The sequence below is a fragment of the Micromys minutus genome, assembly GCF_963924665.1.
Source record: "Micromys minutus genome assembly, chromosome: 19".
In the NCBI taxonomy this organism is placed as follows: Eukaryota; Metazoa; Chordata; class Mammalia; order Rodentia; family Muridae; genus Micromys; species Micromys minutus.
The window spans coordinates 9,591,441-9,609,006 of NC_137954.1; the positions used below are offsets into that span (position 1 = coordinate 9,591,441).

Below are 17,566 nucleotides of genomic sequence, written 5' to 3' on the forward strand. Positions count from 1 at the left end.
CAACTTTTTTCTGAGAGAAAAATCATTAACCTTTGGTTATCTCAATAATTACAATTTGTCTTCCAAAGATGCCTAGGAAAAGTCAACTTTCTAATATACTTTTCCTTTCTTGTCTATTATCATTTCTTTTGAATTAGTTCAAGCCTACACAAGGTATGCGCGAATGATTTACTACTACCTTCAAGCGTGAATAAAATGTATTAAATTGATGACCTTACTTTTGATGGACACATGTTCAGTAAGGTCAGTTTTTCTTCAATGGCACTGAGTAAATTGGGTACAGGGAACACATACACATGGGATAAATCCCAGAACTCATGATCTATCGCACTATCAAACCTACTTATTCTTGGTCCTGATAATTCAAGCACCCTGTAAGTTTTCTTAAATATCTAAACTTAACCATTCTGTTCTCTTAATACACTTCCTGTACCTCAAGGAAGAGCAGCCCACTCCTGTGTGTAATTTCATAGCATGTGATAACAACAGACTCATTGATAGATGGGGGAAGACATTTCAGAGCATTAGGGCTATGGGAATTCTGGAAAGCTGCTTCATGTAAGACAGTGCCTGTGGATTCCAGCCAGACTCCTCCGCTGCATACAAATGAAGACACACAAGGCCCCAGCTGCTACTGGCAATCATCCCATGACCACGAGGGTAGCTAGACCTAGGATGATGCCAATCCTGTAGTTCAAAGACAGTAGGGTGGGGGTGGGGTGAACAAGGTTTTGGTATCACAAAAATCACTGGAAAAAAACAGAGAAGGCCACTCCATCAGTAGACTTTATGTAGTGTGATTCAATTTTTATTTATATCTTAGAGCTAAAGAATGGTCCAGCTAAAGCATTTTCAGTCTATACCAAGTAGAAATCAGATATGCATCTCCTTCTGTAAGTCTCAGACTTATCTTTCCTATCTTAAAACGCATCTTTAGTTATAGTTTTCAAATACTTGAGCTTTTTTTTTTTTTAATTTTACATTTAGTTCATGTTCTTGCTGTAGGCTTTGTCTTGAATACGTAAGACCATTTGGCGTGCATAGAAGTCCCTGTATTCCTCTGGTAATTCAGCCAGTGTTTTCAAAGCTCTGTCCAAGATCTGCACAGCTCTGGATGCTGCTACAGGATCTTTGTTGCCATAGGTATCTGTTGTGTCATAGCATTCTGATGGAAGGTGCTTCCAGAAGATGTTCACCCCCACTCCAAACTCTTCAGAAACTACATTATGGAACCATAAAGCTGCAGAAAGTTAAAAAAAACAACAAATGTCAGTGAACTATCACAAGTTGCATAAAGCCAGCTCCTGCGCCCGCATGCTCCTGCGATCCAGTCACTCATCTGCAGCTAGCTCAGTGTCAGCAGCACAGCCCTGCTCAGTTCCTATCAAATTTAAATGACATAGTAAAGTTGTATTTGCTTTGAGAGTCTCTGATTCGGGACGGGTTTTTGTGTTACATGTTTGCACTTCCTGATTAACACAGCCACATCAGAACATGGAGCATTTTGTTCACAGAACACTTTAATTATTAAGACTATGCCTGGTCCTTTGTGACTCGATACAGTACTCGACCTCAAACACTTCCTCTCCAGTGGCAATCTGGTTCCTAACTTGGGCAGCATGCACTGTTGCTTCAGCTTTTACATTTCTAAGGGACTTAGATCCATCTTCTATTTTTTTCATCCTTTACCATAATTATGAAAAACTATAGCAACTCCTTGGCTGGCAGTGGTGATAAAGAAGAAACTTGATCACATTATTGAGCTACTTTTTCATTTTCACTAGAAAGTTTACTGTTTTCAACTAACATTTTCAAAATGAAGTGCTGGAAGAGTAAAGAACACCTCAGGGTAACAGATGGAATGTTGATCATGCCAGGAAACGTTGGAGTCTTGGGAAAGGAGGGTAAATTGTACAGACATACGTTCTAGGAGTGCTCATGGAAAAATAATACTTTATTTATAAATGTAATCTTAAACAGTTCTGATCTTAATTCTAAGGTCTTTCAGAATCTTTCACATGTTAATAGAACAGAGCAAGCTAACATTCTGATAATTAAATCTAAAGATGGGAATCTTGGTTTTATATTAAAACAAATACAAATATTTAACCTACAAAAACCAAATACAGAATAAGAGAAAACTACATAGCTCTAATCACGTTCTAAAAATATGAAAACCAAACCTTTAACTTACAAAATGGCAACAGCTGTTAGATATGGGCAGCGCTGCTGCAGAGCACAGTCAGTGCCCCTCGGCTGAGAGTCAGCTGTACACAGCGCTGCTCTCTGGGGTTATAACACTTACTGAGAACATGGCTCTATGCTCAAAGAATTCACAACCTAACTGAGGATGTCACCTGATTTTTACTGTTTATGGATGTTTCAAAAGTTAATTCTACCACTGAATAAGGATATCAATAGTTTAGGACTACAAATGTATTAATTACAGCATATAGAATTACACAAGGAAAATTGGCCAATAAACCCCACTACTTTTGGTCTTTATAATCTTCAAGTATTCACTTAAGTATTAATTACAAATATTAACCATATTATCATAGTTACTAACAACATGGAAATTTTATGTGCATTTAAACTAATGTGTACTTATTGAACACAGAAACTACAGAAAAAAATTTCAGATGCTGTTATTATAATATTTAATAAAACCCATAATCTTTTAGAAATGGTCTATATACTTTAGGAATAAAATAAATTTTACAAAACCAGATACAATCTTTTCAGATATGATGATATTCGTGTCTTTAGTAAAGTAACTCACAATACTATTTTAACAAGTTATGGATTACTTTATAGCAGAATGCATTTGTGAAAACATCATGTCTGTGTGACTGACAGATGTGAATGCTACATCATGTCTGTGTGACTAACAGGTGTGACTGCTACATCCCCTCACTAAGGCTACAGGGCTATCACTAAGAGGGCATACCGTGTGTGAGTTTACTGTTCTGTGATACAATGTGCCTGCATATCTAGACACAAATAATAGTAATAAAAACATATTAATGTGGTTTAGAAACCTTACCAGGAATGAACAGGACATCACCAGCTTCAAGGGAACATTCATACCTCCTTGCCTTAGGAAAGAGTGGGTATTTATCCAGGTCTGGGCTGTCGATATCCAGCACCTCTGATTTAGAACCTGAAAGTCCACAACAGAGATCGCATAGGTTCAACCAAGTCCACATATAGAAAGCAATCACAAATATAAACTTGAACTTAATCTGTGCAATGCTATAAGATAATCTGAAAACTGTGTGTGTGTGTGTGTGTGTGTGTATTTGTTTGGCTTTTTTGTTTTTGAGACACCTCACATATCCCAGGCTGACCTTGAAATATATGCAGCTCAGCAAGAACTGGCCTTAAACTTCTGATCCTCTATTTTGTTTTGTTCTGACGTAGGGACTCTCTGTAGCTGAGGCTATCCTGGAATTCACTCTGTAGCCCAGGCTCCTCGGTGCTGGCATTTAGGGAGTGGGCCACTGACCTGGCCTTAAAAACTCCTTTATACTGCCCACCAATCACCACACACCGTGGAAATATAGTACATTTAGGAAGAAGTGTCCCACAGTATGTTCTTCCTATATTATTTAAAAATAACTGAATAAACTCTATGAACATAAATTAAATCATACCTGATAAATATAAATACTGTGCATCCCGAGGACTGAACAGTGTAATTCGCTTCTTTCCTGTCACTTGTATTAAAAAGTTATCCATTACCTAAAGATCATTAAGGAGATGTATAAGCAGCATCCAAAAACCAATTCAATGACATTCTAAATAGTTAACTTCAAACCCTATCTTTCTTTTTTTTTGGGGGGGGGGGGAAAGGGGGTATTGCACAGGATCTCACAGGTCGCCCACACTGACCTTCTGACACTCAGGCCTCAGTTTGTAAGCAGCTGGGATCAGACCTGAGTCACGTAGTTACTTAAACCCTATTCCTTTTGTGAGATCTGACTTACACAAAACTCTTACAGTCATAATTCAAACCAAACAAAACATTTCTATTCCATATACAAGTATCTTTATTGAAGTCATCCCTTCCCATGTTAAGAAACATGGGAAGGACCAGCGAATTAGGAAACTATGAAATGGAAATACAGTGTAAGGATACTTGAGGTTGCCTTTGGTTAATGTTTTTATCTTACTAAGCTGTTGAAGAACACCTTAGGCCAAACAGAAATCACTAACACAGCTACTGTTAAACACTGTACAGACATCACCACAGCATGATCGTGAGAACTGTGACTAGGAGACTATCTGCAAAGGACTCCACAAGCAGGCACACTTCATAGTGTGCTTTCCCTGGGGGATAAACGGTGCCTGCTCTGGTGCAGGCTGTGCAAATGGTAAAAAATGAAGACACACACCGAGTGAGCAGTCATTCAGAGATCATCACTACTGACATAATCATCTTTCAGCACCGACCCTTCACTAGCAAACATTAGCTCTGTAATTATAACCTCTGTTCCTCTGACTTCTTTTTAAGAAAAGCATTATATTCTATTGTAATTAAATGTCAAAGGAAATACTTAAAACTTAAAGCATAATCTACAAAGCTAAAAATGTATGAAGCACATCATTTTCTCACCAATCATTCCAATACAACTTTAAAAATATGCTAAGCTTTCATGTCTGTCTCATCTAATTATAGTTACTATGTTGAAATCCCTGGAAGTTTTAGGATGTACAACAAGATCCATATACATGGTGTCACAGCTTGGCCTGTTGTCACACACCTAGATTCATTCCAGTTGGGAGGCAGAGAAAGAAAGGTCTAGGGTCAAGTTTAGTCAGCAGTTCAAAACAAGAGTCCCACTTCAAAACACCAAAACCCTCTGGAAAATACTGCTTACTGCATTAGCTTCTTGTTTCTCTGGCTGCCAACACCAAACTGTACAGAACACCATTTAAAATTTGCTTATTACGTTTACATGTATATTTTAAAGACTGCACATCCTGCTCATATACAAATCAGCAAACATCCGATATTCTCAAAGGATATATCCTAAGATCTCCAGATACGCAAACTCTTATTCTTGCAAATCCTTTCCCATAAGCTCTCCCTTTCCCCTAAGAATCTGACTTGAAGAGCCAGTCAATTGCTTCATAAGACACCTTCTATCCTGCTGCTTTGCTTTTTTACATTTCCCCTACTCGCCCCTGTGATCTCTTTTCACAGGCCAAAACCATAGCTCCCTTTTATCTATGACTTATGTTTTCGATGATGTAACCTTTGGACTGAGAGTGGGGTCCCCAATGGAGGAGTTAGAAAAAGGACTAAAGGATCCGAAGGGGTTTTCAACAACATTATCAACCAACAAGAACCATGAGAGCTCCCAGAGACTAAACCACCTACCAAAGAGTACACCAGGAGAGACCCATGGCTCCAGCTGCATATGTAGCAGAGGATGGCCTTATCAGACATCAAGGAGAGGAGAGGCCCTCGGCTCTGTGAAGGCTCAATACCCCAGTGTAGGGGAATGTCAGGGCAGGGAGGTGGGAGTGAGTAGGTGGGTGGGTGAACACTCTCATAGAGGCAGGGGGAGGTGGGATGGGAGAGGAGTATTCCAGAGGGGAATCCGGAAAAAGGAATAAATTTGAAATGTAAATTAAAGAAGCTGTTTTGCTCTCAGCTGACTCCACATCACTACTGCCCCTTATTCTCACAGCTCCACTTTTCAGCCAAAGACACTGCACAGATCTACAAACCAGCCGCTAAAGCTCAAACCATGAACATGAGACCCGGAAGAGCAATAGACTTCTGAACCTTTACATTTCTTATTTTGTAACGTACATCATAGTGAGTCCAGAGCTGCAATCCAGGTGAACTGATTCGAAAAACACTGGAAAAGAACTGCTCCTCTCTGAAGAACATTGGAAACGTAATATCTTCTCCTAAAGATGGAAACTGCTGTCTGATGTCTGCAACATCCTGAATCGACAGACACAGAAAAGTACTTAAGTATCTGCAAAGACGTTCATACGTAATAAACACAGCACAGGCATATGATCTCTGTGAGGCACCCACACGTCGAGTCTAGGGACGAAGGAAGAGGCAGTGTTCATTCTTGCTTTAAAGCCCGACGATGGGAAAAGCCCAGCAGCAACACCCAACCTTCCCATTGAAGTTCTTCCTACTTTCAGCAAGACTCATGGATGTTTTTCTTAATAATCTGGCTCTGAATACACATAAAGGCTCATTTACTAAATGTGCAGCACTGTTAGGTAAGAGTGTCACTAACTGTAAGATACTTAGCAGGAAGGATTGTTACTGTGTGTAATAGGATGACTCGAAGATTCTCGAGTCTGAGTTACTAAGTAATCAACTTTTAAAGATTTCTTATTCAGGGGCACAGATCAGACAACAACGCAATGGGCTATGTGTAAACAGTGACAATGTGAAAATGCTCACTGGCGTCTTGAGTGACTGCTTCAAATCCATACTTCTTACCTTCCTTGGGTCTTCTCCAAGTGACCGTAAGTAGTATTTCTCGTCCTTAAACACCCCAAAGAAAAATACCATCAGCATTTATTTAAAAAAATAAGAAGAAATATAAGAAGGGAGTAAATCTTAAAATATGATTTAGTTAAATCATATAAAAAGTTCAATTACCTTACTTTTTCTACTGATGCTCCCTAATGGCCTCATAAAGAAATGTCTTTATGTGTTGCTCAAAACTGGATCAACAAAACAGTAAATAAGCACTCGGAGCAAGGCACACATGAGCTCACAGGGTTTAACATTTGCTAAGTGAGTACAACAATTACCTGGATACAATGTAGAATGAGGCCTTCAGCAGGTTAAAAACAGGAGACTGACTGCACTGTGTCAGACTATGTCTATCCCCAATAACCTGCATTCTCACAGCAAGACCTAAGAGTCAGCCCATGCATGACTCAGAAATGCTTCACTTTATAAGAACAAAATTACCCAAGTAGTTTCAAAGGTTGTCACTCCTCTGCTGACTACCTGAGTAGCTCAATAAGAGAACTGATTATAAAACAGTCACTGGGGGGCTAGAGTCTGACTCTGTCCCCAGCATCCACTGCACCCTGGATTCTATTACTAGCACCATCAACAACAAAACCCCTGCTGTGTACATTTCCTAGGCGAACAGAGAACTGAGATCAAGCAGTTCAAGTACAGGTATAATCCAGTGGAGAAATTCTGTCTGCCAGAGACCAATACAGACTGCTGTAACATAAACTTCAAGGTATAGCTCACTAAATTTTATAAATCTACAATCATAAATTAACAATTTGACTGTTTTCATATTTTTAGTGCCACAATAAAATCATCCTTTAAATAAGCTTCAAAGAATGTTCCTCGAAATTTGAATTGTCATTTAGCAAAAGCAGACTGCTTATTTCTCCAGCAAGGGCTCTTGCTTATTTGAAAAGAATACATTTAGCTTGGGGCTGTCAGCTGCCAATTTCTTCATGTTCAACTCAGAATCTGACCCAACATCACACCATTCATACAGGGTAGACCCAAGCAGTAATCAAAGAAGATGATAAGAGGTCTCGATGGAGTCCTTGCTCAGGGTTTCACAGGGCATGGTGGAATGCCAACTGTGTACGTTGTGTCTGATGGCTTCCCACACCCCAAGTGCTCTCAGCTTCCTCTCCCTTCCTCCCACAGGCACGACTCCCTGATGTTCTGAGTCCATCGCAGTGTCGACTTTCCTTATGACTCAACGAGAACCCACGTCAATCTGTTTATGTGCACTCCGTAATTTTTACCGTAACCTTTTTGTTTGTCTCTGATTCTTTTATGATACATTTCATGGCTATTTAAACCTATGCCATTCATTAACCTTGATGGGAAAACAAATCCTTAAAAGCCACGAATTTCACGTGCAGAGAGTGGCTCCAGTACTGAGGAACAACTAGTGAAGGCTGGTTTTAACAGACATTCTAATCACGGTCAGGCTGGAAGTCCACCCTCTGTGTTTCTTCTCAAGATGGCTGTTTACCTTGTTTTCTGAGACAGCTCACCATGCTGTGCTATGCTGGTGGGTCAGTGATTTAGTCTCCAGCACTAAATTATGAGTATATGCCAGAATGCCCAGGATTTTACATACGTGCTGGGAATCAAACTTACATCCTCATACTCACTGTACAAATACTTTACCAACCATGGCATCACTCCAACTCTAACGTAAGTCAGAACTGTTCTTATGTGTGCAATAATTAATGTCCTAATTAATATATTTAAACATATAATTACTCAGAACTACTCTATAATGTAAAATCCTGCTTTAGTCTTAAACAAATGTTACACAAATAAAAGAAACTACTGGTAACAATAAACTGGAAATTTTAATGTAAGATATGAATAAAAGTTTTCTATTAACATTTGAATTTTTTCAGAGGAAGTAGGGTTGATTAATAGTTGATGGGTAGTTTCTGTGTCAGGTACAGAATCTGCTAAGTATAGACTATTTTATCCACTTAGTCCTTACAAAATTTTATGAAGTAAATAGTTTTACTCTTCATGTAGAATACCTCTAAGCTTGAGGCTAGCCTGGTCTACAGAGTGAGTTCCAGGATATTCAGGGAATATCCATAAAGAATGGCTATCAGGGATCTGAGCTCTGAGACACCATCATTTCTGATCTTGTGGAAAACAACTACTGGTCCTTTACATAGAAGTCCACTGAGGGACGCCTGGATGGATAAAGTCCTTGTGTGTAAACACAAGGCTGCATTCCACACCCAGCACAACATAGCACAGCTGGATGTGGCAGCATGGACTTAGAATTCCTGGGGACAAAGGCAGGAGACTCCCTGGAACCTACCCATTGGCTAGCCTGCCAGGTTCCAAAAGGCCTTTCCTATAAAAAATAAGGTAGAGAGTGATGAGGACGACACCTGCCAACCTCTGGCTTCCACACACATGCACACACTTGTAAAACCCATTTCTATATAGCTTTGATGATTTCTGGAAAAAAAATAATACCTCTGAAATGAAGAATTCTTTATGTGTTTCTTCGGCTGCTCTCTGGACCAACTTGTTAAAAGGTAAAGTTCTGAAATAAACATAATAGACTCGTTAGATGTAAAAATAGCACACCAACTAGTAATTCATTCACTATCCATTCAGGCTTGGTATAGTTGAGAGTTACATGCTTTGAAAAACATGATTTTTATATAATCCACATGGATGGAATACTGAATATTCAAACTCATTTAGCAGTATATAAATTTGACCTGTTACCTAAATTTTTAGATTTTAAATATACAGCACAGATGGACCTGCAAAGGTCTTCTGTCTTTCTGTTCAAGTTGCTGAGAGATGCTTCTACAGCGTCAGGTTACTTTGAAACTACACCACCGAGGGCTGGAGAGAGGGCTCCGTGTTAAAGAGCACTCTTTCAGTTAGTTCCCAACTCCCACATGCCTGGCTCACAACCATCAGTAACTCCCATTTCAGAGGATCTGATGCCCTTCTCTGGCCTCCTTGGGCACCAGACACACATTCAGTGCACTTACTACAGCGTATATACATGCAAGCAACTCAACCGTGTAGAACCTAAGTTTAAAATCAAAATACCCAGACTTTGGGGCTCTGACTGGCCCCTGTCTTCAAGTGTCATGGGCAAACAAATCTTGAAAATGGGACAAGCTACTAGTCTCCCAGGAGGAACTGGATTACTAGGGAAGACGCTCGCAGTCCTCACTCCTGCCTCTTGGCACCAGCTCAGCACAGACGGCAAAGACGCTGCCCTCACTCTGCCGCTCCACCTGCCATGCTAGGGCTTCTAGAGAAAAGAGTTAGACATCTAAGAAACAATGCCTGTTCCCAGTACACCTTACTCTTCACATTAGAGAGTTCTTTTAGTTCCAGTCGTCCTAGCACCTTCCAGAACTAAAAGCACTTCCTAGATGTAGTTTTGCAGCAGAGGGCTTCCTAGCTAGCACCAGATTCTGGCTTCCAACCCTATTACCAATTAATTAATTAACTTTTTAAAAACTGCAAAACCATCTCCCAATCATGAAGATAGCACTACTATATCAATAGCAAGACCAAGAAGTCCTCAAAAGTTTGTCCTCCAAACCCCAGCTGGAACTCTCAGTCTCATTACCAAGTTTATGCAGTGGGAACAGGAGAAGGAAGAGCTATTGTAGTGCTTGTATCCGCCTGGCCCAGGGAGTGGCACTATTAGGAGATGAGGCCTTGTTGGAGGAACTGTCACTGTGGAGTAGGCTTAGAGACCCTCCTCCTAGCTACACGGGAGCCAGTTTTCTGTTTGCCTTCTGAACAAGATGTAGAACCTTTATCTCCTCCAGCGCCACCCCTGCCTTGATGATAATGAGCTGGATGTATAAGCCAGCCCCAATTAAATGTTCTTTATAGAACTTGTCCTGGTCATAGTATCTCTTTACAGTAATAGAAACCCTAAGACAGCTATAAACTATATCATCTCTGAGATGACAACTTGGGCTAGCTTACCTTTTCCTAGTATTGCTGTCTTCCTAGAAATATACTAGAAAAAGATGACGGTTTGATGTCAGCTATGATACCAGACAATGCTGTTTACAAGAATGTGGTTTTCTTGCATACAGTATATGAAAATGCTCCTAAAGGAAGCCTATGAGCTAATGTGGCCTATTTCAAGCCACTGGCTTTGGGGAACCTGGGGCAGGTTTCAGTGCCACATCCACAGTCTTGTTCTATTAGCACTAAGTCATCACTGCTTGGCCAAAGCTGACTTGGATCTACAGGATTCACTGATGGTGTTCTGCTAATATGCTACTTCCAGCCTCTTGTTCTTCTGAAAACCTAAGTGACTTTTCTGTCCCATTGTGGAGTGTGGGTCCTAGAAGTGTGAATATTAATCCACATTGAAGCTACTACTGGGAGTGGTGTAGATAGAAAGAAAGGGCTCTGGTATTTCCTGAGGCCAATGCAGGGCCATCTCTACTACAAAGCAAACTTCCTTGGCGCTCTCCGATTCAATGCTTCCTACTGAAAGCCTCACTATATACACACACACTTACTGCTCTCCAAAGCCTCTTTTAAGGTCAGGGGAGGTTAATCTGGCCCATAGCTACCTGTTAACTAGGGTAATTGCTTACCCATAGTAAGCACTCCCTTACTAGGGAGAACAAAGGAATGCTTGTAGCTTTTCTACAAAAGCTAGACTGACAAGTTACCCAGAATCCAGAGAAGTAGAACCTTTGTCTGTTCTCAGCTTATCCCTACAGCTGCTGAGAAGTTCCCCAGCCTTAGGCTCTCCGTGTTCCATAATGCTCTAAGCAGAAGACCTATTACAATGTTTTTCCCCCCCTTAGGACCAGCACACATATCAGTAAGTGACATTATCAAACAAGGGTTCCCATGGTCTCTATGACATACAAATTTGAATATATACCCTGGGTTTTATCATTTTAAACTAACTGATCTTAGACAAATCATTTAAATTTAAATTAAAAAATTAAATTAAAAAATTATTACATATATTTATTTGTACGTAAGGAAAAGAATGTGGAAGGTGCATTCACACCATGGCGTGTATGTGTGTGTAGAAGTCACAGGACAACGTGGAGGAGGTAGTTCTTCTACCATGTGTCCAGGACATCAAACTTGGGTCATTAAAGCTGCAACATGCACTTTATCCTCTGAGCCCCAAATTACTTCTTTTAAACATTCATTTTTCTCATCTATAAAGTCATCATAAGCAATACATGTATTTACCATCTTATATTTTAAATGGGAAAAAACAACACATCTACTTTTTTCCTTGCACAAAAATAATTGTTCATGTTTTTAGTATAGTGAAAGACTTTGAGGAAGGTGGAATAGAAACTCTTATGTATGTGTTTGAAAAGCAAGTTTTGAGAAGTTTAAAACATAAGAAAACATCAAACCCATTCAGGATGAAGTCCTACGCCCACTGTTGCAGCACTAGACCATGGAGATCAGTAAGATCGACCGCAGGCTCAAGGATACTCATCACATCGCTTTCTCCCACTGTTCTGACTCAATTAAAAGAACTAAGTCCTTCCCCTTGGAAACACTTATGGCAATGAAATTCACCTGTGGCCTGTGACGTGTCCCAGAGCTGCAATGGTGACGACTCACTCAGAAACTGCAAAGTGCTGTGGCAGCCGCCACACAGGCTCGGAAAGTACTGGTGAGAGGTGAACAGCCAGGCAGAAACCAGTTAACTATCTCTAACCTAACATCCTCTGTGAATAACAGGGTCTTTTCAACAGATTTGATTTACTGGGAACTGCCCATGCTCTGAATGTGAAAACTGGTTTTTAACCTAATATTTTTATGCCTGGGAATAAATGGCACATGAAACCTACAAGGTGGCCTTAAGGCTCTCAAGCTTAGACATTCGGCACCTCACTTACCCGTCATAGACGACAGAGTATCAAACAAGCATATGAAAGATGTTACTGGCATCTTTATACGGTCACTTCATCAGGAGAAGACTCAGCATGGGTTTTAAATGTTACTAAACCAAAGAAGGTGCACACTAAATACAGGCTGCCCTCTGCTTTCTGAGAGGCAGAAAGCAATAACAGGCTTCAAGGAAGCTTCCTGTGTAGGGTGATGGCAGCAGAAATGGGTCAGTAAAGACTGAGCGAACACAGCACACAGCTTCAGAGGCAACCTAACTTCAAGAATAGAAATTCTCTGCTGCATGACTCCACAGAACACAGGGTACACCCTATACTTAAATAAATGAATAAATAAATAAATAAACCTGTGGAAAATGCCTCTGTACAATTATGCAAACTCAGAATTCTTGTCGTTTAAGCCACTCGTTAGAAAGGAGTAAGCTGTTCCATGGTTACATAAACTAGACTAAAGATGAAATGCAGTATGGCCTTTATGTAACGATGTAAAACTATTTTTAAAGATTTGAGAGGTTATTTGTGTCCGCAGAGTAACCTCAGAAGAAAATACCTATAGACAAAGTTCTTACTAATGAAGTCCATCTGTGCAACCGCAGCAACGTGGATCTTCACTTCTTTCGTCCCTCCAACTTGACTCAGGTAATCCACTGTCCATTTGCTTGTACAAGATCCTAAGTCCAGTCCTTCCAACACAAGAGGCTTTCTCTGTAATGAAGGTGAAAAACGCAGCAACTGTGAAGTGTGCTTTCATCTCGGCCTAAGATGTCCAACTTAAGCATCTACTAGTTTGTGCTATTACTAAAGTATGTAGATAACCTACATCAGACTTAAGAACAGGAGAACAAAACAACCTCATCAACAGATAAATTCAAATACTAAAGTATTTTCACATTATTTATGGCAAAAAATAGTTAAAATTTATCTTATTTTTGTAACTTTTAATCTTGGTATCATTTTAACTTTCTAAGAAATGCAAGAACCTGAGTATTACCATGGCCTCTCGACCTGACTCATCAGCTTTCCAATGTGCACTCCATCTGTGTAAGCACTTGCTCACAGACTCAGTGTACAGACGTTATTAAACCTCAGTTTTCTGGACCATTTCAAAGTTGTTACCGTCATGTCCTCTCATCGCCAAAACATAAGGATATCTTCTGAAAACAAAATTATTCTCTTACAGGGCAATTATCAAAGTTGTATTTCACACTGACATATTATGTAGCCTACCATGTGCAGCTGAATTTCACTAATGATCCCAATAATTTCCTTTAGAGTTCTTTTCCTGACCCAGAATTTAGGCTGAGATGCCACATCAGATTCAGTGAGTACAGCTCTTCCATCTGGAATGGCTCATCAGCTTTCTTTGTCTTCCATGACCTTAATATATTTGAGCACACAGGCCAATTCTTTTGTTGAGTGCACTTGGATTTGGATTTATCGAGTTTCTTCATGATTAGATTTTGGGTTATGCAATTTGAGTAAGGAATGTTCCACAGAAGGAATGGTGTAGAACTCCCAGGGCATATCCGGTGGCACATGATGTTCTATCCTAACATCTACTCAATCTCTCTGCCTTCAGCCTTTCTGATATAATTTTAATGCTCAAATTATTGCAGATTTCATCAGAAGGCTGAGATTTTTTTGACTTTTAAAATTAAACATTTCCTTACTTTAGAGCAAAATAAGATGACCCAGTTATCTTTTTACTTTCCCTATCCAGCCTTGCAATCCATTCTTTAAGAAAACTGGTTTCCTTTCCCTGGGAACTTCCCTTTAGACATTTTAATGTATGTGTATAATTTATTTTTATTATATTCATCTATGCTACAGGAGCTGTTTTGGTGCTATATTATAACTTCTGCCTTCTCAATACTCAAAGCAAAAGACATGTAAGGGAATATGCAAAATGTAGATATTCGATTTATCTCTAACCAAGTATGTACTCTATATACATATACACAGATGGAATGCATTACGAATAATACATATGCCAAGGTTAAATCTAGCCTTTATTGTTTGTAGCTTTGCAATTCTTTGTTCAACAATAAAAAAAATGTTTCCCACCATTAAATATTTAAATTCTAGAATTTCCAGAAAACACTCTCAGAACTGCTAGATCACTGGGGTATAAAACACAAGTCTTCTAACTAGAATAGTTTTCAGTCCTTTTCACCTTTAGACTGAGGATACATAATTACAGTATTGTTTTAAAAGTAGCTAAGGTTGCTTTTCCACTCTCCACAACTCCAATAGGTTTGTTTGTTTTTGTTTTGTTGTTGGTTTTTTTTTTAAACTTTAGGGTTGTTTTAAATCATTTCTCACTTCTGTAGAATTCTGTTTGAGACAGTCTCACTATGAAGCCCTGACTAGTGGAGAACTATGTAGACCAAGTTGGCCACAAAAATCACAGAAATCCAACTGCCTCTTCCCAACCCCTCTTTGCTTTTCTTATATTACTTTAGATTGTAAAGCATTAATCTGATTTTCCCCAAAGCCAGATATCCCATCACATTCTTTCAGCTTATGCTCACTCATCCTTTGGAGACAGCCAAATAATTTCTTAAGTACTATTCCTATATTTCTTTTATTCAAAGTGCTCAAACACACGTTTGCTTTTTTCTTCTTAAAAACCAAAAAAAATTTTTTCTTTTTACAAGTTTAAAACATATACTTTGAAATTTATTGCTCAGTTCCCACATTATTTTTATAGCTTCTATATCAAAGAATGAAAAAGATTTTATCTAATTAATTCCCACGTATAGTTTACTTTGATGACCACTAGTATAACAGACTCCTGTAGTTACTGTCATATATTTAGAGAAATATCTGCAAATATGAAAAATCTTAAATATGAAATTTCTATAAACCCAGCTGGGGACACAACACACACACACACACACACACGTGCACACATGCACACGTGCACACATGCACACGTGCACGCACGGAGGAGAGAGGTTTGTTAACAAGGGCTGTCACAGGAGAGGGCAGGAATGAGAGTGAGTAATGGGAGTGAAAATGAGCAAAATTCACTATTTCATGTAAACGGTCAATGAACTAAGAACCATTCTGTTGTAAAGTAAACGTGTAGTTTGTGAGCTGTACCAAGAGTTAAATCACTTGGTATAAACCGGTTGGCTGCTATTTCAATACACCCTCACCAAGGGTGAATTATCCAACTGCTGAACCTTGGGCCACATATGAGATTTATTAGTGCCTCAGTATAGGAGTGAGTGATGTGACTAATAATGAAACACTGCTGTTTTCTATTGATTTGTTTTGTTCTATTTTCAATAGACTTGCTACAACTAAGGTGAGACAGAAAAATGGAAAACCAAGGACATGGGATAGAAAAGTCCTCACCCTGCCGTCTGAAGTCTCTCACCAGTTGAGAGGTGAGAATTCAGCACAACTAGTCAGAAGTGTTGGCATATGCCTTTAATCTCAGCACTCAGGAGGCAGAGGAGGTGGATCTCTGTGAGTTTGAGACCAGCTTGATCTACAGATTGAGTACCAGGACAAGTAGAGCTACACAGAGAAACTGTCTCAAATAATAATAATAATAATAATAATAATAATAATAATAATAATAATAATAATTCTAGCACAATTTAAAAATTTATTGGGAGGCTGCCTACATGGAGATATTTCTTTTTATAAATAAGAATACTTTAATAGCAGTAAATCACGTCTAAGGCCAAAGCATGTATGACCGGGTATGGCTTATTCTCGTTCCTGTAAGCCAGTTATTTTCCAGGATTCTCATGAACAAGACCTAAAGCTCCACTAGCATTAAATACTCGTCTTTTCATATTTTAAGTTTCTGTTTTATTTTTTTTGTTGTTTGTTTTTGAGACAAGATTTCTCCTGTAGCCCTGGCTGTCCTGGGGCTTATTCTACAGACCAAGTTGGCCTGGAACTCAGATCTGCCTGCCTCTGCCTCCAGAATGTTGGCATTAAAAGAATGTGCCACGACCACCCTGAAAAAAGACAGGTCTTAACCTCCTTTTGCAATGTTAGTGGACCATGATTTTACCTGATCAAACTACAATATCAGCCCAAAGCATTTCTCTATTGAAGCATAAACTTAAAACCTCTTAATAAACTTAAATTCCATTTTATACTGACTCGATTAGAAATTCTAAGGTCGTCAGGAATAACACTTAAGGCTGCTCATGCAGCTCAGTGTAGCTATATCTACAGATGCCACCCTCCTACCACTAACATGCTTAGAGGTGTTTGCCCCTTCAAATATTCTCCAGAAACCTTACTTTATTATTCTGAAGCTTAGACTTTCTTGAAAAGTCCTGGGGGCAAACTGGTTTTCTCTTTTTAAATCTACTTTCTGCTACATTTCTCTTTTAAAAAGCTAAAGGGCTCGTTAGGCCTTAATTATGATCCAGGTTTAAATCAAAGAATGACCTGTACCAGAGGAAACGTACGGGAAGGTTCCTATTGGTTTCCCTGTTGCAATCCTCCTTTAGACTGAAATACTGAGCTTCAAAAATCTAGTATCTCGAAAAAGTCAGGGGCTGTTAGGACCAAGAGAAGGGCGAGGGGTCCTAAATTAACTTTAGGAAATTCCACAGAAAAGCAAGCGAAGCCAGAAAGGCCACACGTGTCTTAATAAGACTCCCGCCTGGTCTGACCTCTCAATAAGCTTTGGTAAAATGCTTCATGTCACCCAGCTTTCTCGAGTCATCCTGCTACCCAGAAATGTGGGGCCGTTTTCTCCAGGGCCTTTAATTCCCGAGCCGGACAGGTCCCTTTCGCTCTCTCCCTGGCAGCAAGCCGCCGTCTCTTCCCCCCGAAAATCTCTGGGTTGCAGGAGAACAGATGGGCCGCCAGAAGGTTCCAGGGTGTCTCCCCTGTCTTCCCGCGGCCAGCCTCCTCACCTGCGGGTAAAGATGCTCCATGAACTGCTCCCGCGAGACGCCCCGAAGCCGGGGTACCGGAAGACGCTGGTCGACCATGGTGGCTCAGGCTAGTTTTCCCAGGCTTGGGAATTTGGACGAGTTCGTCCTCTCGAGATTTCCCCCCCGTAAACACGAACCCCGGATGAAAAGGTCCGCGAAGGTGACTGGTCCCAGAAGGCGGCTGATTCGAAGCGCGAGTCTGGGAGCCAGACTGAGGACCTCGGCCTGGGCGGAGTGCTTCACAG

General features: G+C 39.9%; 1 protein-coding gene across 2 annotated transcripts; it reads right to left on the reverse strand.

Moving 5' to 3' along the window:
- Nucleotides 1–800: 800 nt before the first annotated feature.
- TYW5 (tRNA-yW synthesizing protein 5) lies at nt 801–17,497 on the reverse strand. 2 transcript variants are annotated; one of them, XM_080933349.1, is made up of 8 exons: nt 17,301–17,497; nt 12,975–13,110; nt 8,993–9,062; nt 6,482–6,526; nt 5,825–5,996; nt 3,657–3,744; nt 3,047–3,163; nt 801–1,240 (listed from the first exon to the last, which is right to left on the reverse strand). In XM_080933349.1, exons 1-8 carry the CDS (start codon nt 17,376–17,378, stop codon nt 984–986), a joined length of 963 nt encoding a protein of 320 aa, XP_080789475.1. In that variant the 5' UTR covers nt 17,379–17,497; the 3' UTR covers nt 801–983. The 2 variants fall into 2 exon arrangements, with proteins under 2 accessions (XP_080789475.1, XP_080789474.1); XM_080933348.1 differs by having other exon boundaries at nt 5,825–5,962; nt 12,956–13,110.
- Nucleotides 17,498–17,566: the final 69 nt, after the last annotated feature.

Excerpts from the sequence above, each read along its gene's own strand:
- TYW5 (XM_080933349.1), bottom strand. The coding sequence starts at position 17,378 with ATGGTCGACCAGCGTCTTCCGGTACCCCGGCTTCGGGGCGTCTCGCGG. Across the intron at positions 13,111-17,300 it reads TGGAGCATCTTTACCCGCAG|AGAAAGCCTCTTGTGTTGGA; the intron begins GTGAGGAGGCTG and ends CCTTCATTACAG. Across the intron at positions 3,164-3,656 it reads ACAGTATTTATATTTATCAG|GTTCTAAATCAGAGGTGCTG; the intron begins GTATGATTTAAT and ends GTGGACTTTCAG.